At 34.8% G+C, this 3,848-nt stretch overlaps 1 protein-coding gene across 1 annotated transcript; it reads left to right on the top strand.

Moving 5' to 3' along the window:
• The first annotated feature begins 789 nt into the window (after positions 1–789).
• On the top strand, positions 790–3,292 carry LOC110703649 (thioredoxin-like 4, chloroplastic). The gene is made up of 4 exons (XM_021881442.1): positions 790–947; positions 1,423–2,058; positions 2,210–2,263; positions 2,878–3,292. The coding sequence occupies exons 2-4, from the start codon at positions 1,588–1,590 to the stop codon at positions 3,007–3,009; spliced, it is 657 nt and encodes a 218-aa protein (XP_021737134.1). The 5' UTR covers positions 790–947; positions 1,423–1,587; the 3' UTR covers positions 3,010–3,292.
• Positions 3,293–3,848: the final 556 nt, after the last annotated feature.

Genomic DNA, 3,848 nt, shown 5'->3' on the forward strand with positions numbered 1-3,848 from the left:
AAACATGTGAGAGAAAATATTATAGTTATAATGTGCAAATTGATATTTTAGGAAGTTTATTTTAGAATTTTTATATATAAAAAAAGTCATAATCTAAATGCAATCTTTATTTTTATATAATAACGATTTTTTTAGAAAGTAATTTTGGCGGGAATTTTTTTAATAATATGTTGCCAAGTGTTCCTTTAGATTCGCTTTTAGTAGTATGTAATTGATATGAGTATATAATAATTAGTCAACAACTATTTTACTGAATAATCATATTTAATCATGTATTTTCACAACTAACAGTACAGTTTGTTGACAACTACTTGCACAACTATTATATACCATCACGACTATATTTTGTTGAATATTGTCTATATGTTTGTTTTTTTTTTTAAAAAAACAAAAGGGGCAAGATTAATGGGACTAGGATTGTTAATGAGCCGAGCCGAGCCGAGCTTGAATACTAATAGGCTTGGCTCGAGCTTGTGGCTTATCGAGCCTTGAAAATTGAGCTCGGCTCGAGCTCAAGTGCTAAAAGATGGAGCTCGACTTGTGGCTTGAAATTAGGCTCGTTAAGATCGATTTTGAAACTAAGCTCATTTAGGCCCATAAATACACAACTTATGTCGCATAACATACCCAACTACCCAAGTATAAAAATAATTCAGAGCCGCTTGCGAACTTTTCAAGCCACACCCGAACTCGAATTGAGCCCTGCCGAGCCGAGCTTTGACCGAGCACAACTGGAACAATTCACCGTCTCGGTTCATTAACAACCCTAGATGGGACATTGGACCAAAGTGAAAATGAAGAAAAAGAAAGTCAATAAGAGAGAAATGGATAAGGCGATATCTATATACCCTTTGAACTTTGATTTGTTGCAGATCACTCGTTACAAACTCTATCTCGTGCGCGGGAACCACCATTCTAATCCAACCATTACACTGCCCTGCTTTAAGGTATTTTCCTTTATTTTTTTATAATAATTTTTAAAAAAAATTTAATTTTAATGATGTATGTAATGTTACTTGTATAAGTGATCGCAAATTGTATTGAATGAATTACTTGTACAGGATTTAAAGTGTTTTATTTTATGAGAAAATCCAAATCTAATACGAAGTATACAAATGAAACAAAATCAGAATATCTATCTTGAATTACTTGATTTATTCTCATTTTGAATAGAAATAAAACATACCCATTTGAAAATAACCTGAATTTCTGCTAAGAATTTTCAATTTCACCTATTAAGTTGATTTTTATTTTAGTGATGAATACTGTATATGTTTTTCAATTGTATGTAACCTTTTAATTTCTAGTTTACGGATTATAGATGATAAATTTTTGGTTCATATAGCCGACCCCATTAGTGGGTTTTGTTATGTAGAAGGTTCCTCACATCTGATGCACAGAATGAATGGCATCATTTTGCAGATCATAAGTTGAAGGTCGTCTTTTGAAAGAATGCATAGGGTTGTTCTGATTGTAGCTCAGTTACATGCATCATAATTGTATCGATTTGAGGAACTTATTATTTGAAATGTTATTGTAAACACATCATTAGTATTAGCAACTTATAATTGCCAATATTCTTAGACAATGCCAACAGTAGGATCCATATTGGGTCTGTGTAACAATTCTTGTACATATAGATCACCAATTCATTTGAGGAACTACTGTAACGAGCAATTTGATTTCAGAACTTCCTCAATATTTGTGTCTAGGCCTAGAAATCCAGCTATTTTTAATGGGTTTGTAGGTGTGCTTTCCGTGATCAATGGCTCGAGTATTAAGCAGCAATCATTAAAGTCTGTCACCGATGAAAATCAAGATGTTATACTTGATGAAGAAGAAGAAGAAGATCTGTGCCCTGTTGAGTGTGTCAGAGAATTCTATACTGATGAAGAGTTCTTAAGAATTTTAGAGAAGGCTAAGAAGAAGAGTACTTTGGTTGTGGTGGACTTTTATCGTACTTCTTGTGGCAGCTGCAAGTACATCGAGCAAGGCTTTTCTAAACTCTGCAAAGCTTCTGGTGATGATGATGTTCCTGTCATATTCTTAAAGCATAATGTGAGCACTCAGTTCACTATTTTGTTTTGATATTTCAATATTTCATTATTTAGTTGTCCTTATTTAGTCTTCTGCTATCACTTTCTATCAAAGGAGATTTTAGTGGCTGATTACTTGATTTGAGTCTGTATCTATGCTGCCATGTATTCAGGTGTTAGACGAATATGATGAGCAATCAGAGGTTGCTGAACGACTTAGAATCAAGGTGAATAACTGGCTCCCTTTACTCTCTGCTTGCATCTTTCAGCTTGATCATGCATATATCTCATTCTGATCTCTTTTAAGTTTTTAATAAGGATTAGGTTCAGTACAAAGTAAAGTCACTTTTTACACACGATGCATTTGTTACAGTCTGCTCATAGAGTTGTACTACTGTTGTTGCTATCTCTGTCTATAGGGTGAGACTGCCTGCATCTGAAGTTCTTGAATTAAAGACGGCATGATTGCATAATTGATAAACCTTTTTACAGATGTAGACAACAAATCCTCTAGTCCCTCATAAGTTCAACCAATCAGCAGACTATTTTATTAGGCAAACTCTCTAGTTTGCCACATGCTTAACAATCAATATGGTGGGATTTTCCCTGTATAAGCCTTATTGTTTTCACTGATACAAGTTTCATTAGTCCTTGTTCGAACTTCTTTGAACTAAAGTCATGAGTTGAACTCTAGTTGCCCCATTGGAACTTATTGGTTCTTACCTGAGATTTATCGTTCCTGAAACTTAACTCTATATGGTGAAGAGAACAAATCCTTACACGTACACCTAGCCTGTTACCCCAGACAATTTAATGATAGAATGGTTCTTTTCAAATGCAGACAGTGCCACTATTCCACTTCTACAAAAACGGGGTTCTGCTGGAAGCGTTTCCTACCAGAGACAAAGAGAGGATCACAGAGGCAATTTATAAGTATTCATCATCTCCTGCACCTCAAGAGAGTACAAACTAGTCCCTTCAAATGCTGTATTTCTGTCTATACACATTATTGGTGATACAGATTGGCTAGCCGATGTTAGGAGTGAATGTATAAATTACCGATTTAGAAGTCTTTGCTTGGCAATAAATATAAAGACACTCATAGCCTGGGACATTGAACTTCAGGGAAGCTGTCTTGACCCTTCCCCTTCTTTTTCCTTTCCAAATTAGTTATTCATACACTCTTACTTAGGAGACTATGCTGTTTAATCAAACTCTATAATCCTAGCGAATGGTGTGATAATTTGTTTGAATAATGTTACCAGTGTTTTTTTTTTTCTTTTTGAATCTTTTATCCTTAGAAGTTTCTAGAAAACTTTTGAAGCATGTACTGTTCAGGGAATTGTTTAACGAACGGAACTCTGCTTGAAATGCAGCTGTAACCATACCTAGCTTGCTTGTGTAGCACTTGGCCCTGTTCATTTTAGCGTAGACAGGCTGACTGGCTGAGTATACAAAGTGTTGTTTTATTCGATGAATATAAGCTCGGCACCTTTGAGCCACCCTAGATTTCAACTCGACCTTGGAGGCTTGTGTCTTTACACCTTTATATAAGAGACCTTGAAAGGTCAGCTACTTTCTACATTCTGAAGGGTGAAAAAGGTTTGGAATCCCATAAAAGGGTTAAAAGTGGCAGGGTTTGGAGAGTAATTGACATTTTATGAGATAATTTAATTTGTTTGTTTGTTTGATTTAATATATACTTTTTTTCCTTCATTTGAGCCTTTGAGGGTAGTGTGTAGTGACTGTAGTCCCTTGGTATGTAAATTAACGTTGTTATGCTTAACAAAAGGTGGAAATGAGTACTGTATA

Source organism: Chenopodium quinoa, unplaced genomic scaffold (assembly GCF_001683475.1).
Source record: "Chenopodium quinoa cultivar QQ74 unplaced genomic scaffold, ASM168347v1, whole genome shotgun sequence".
Classification (NCBI taxonomy): Eukaryota; Viridiplantae; Streptophyta; class Magnoliopsida; order Caryophyllales; family Amaranthaceae; genus Chenopodium; species Chenopodium quinoa.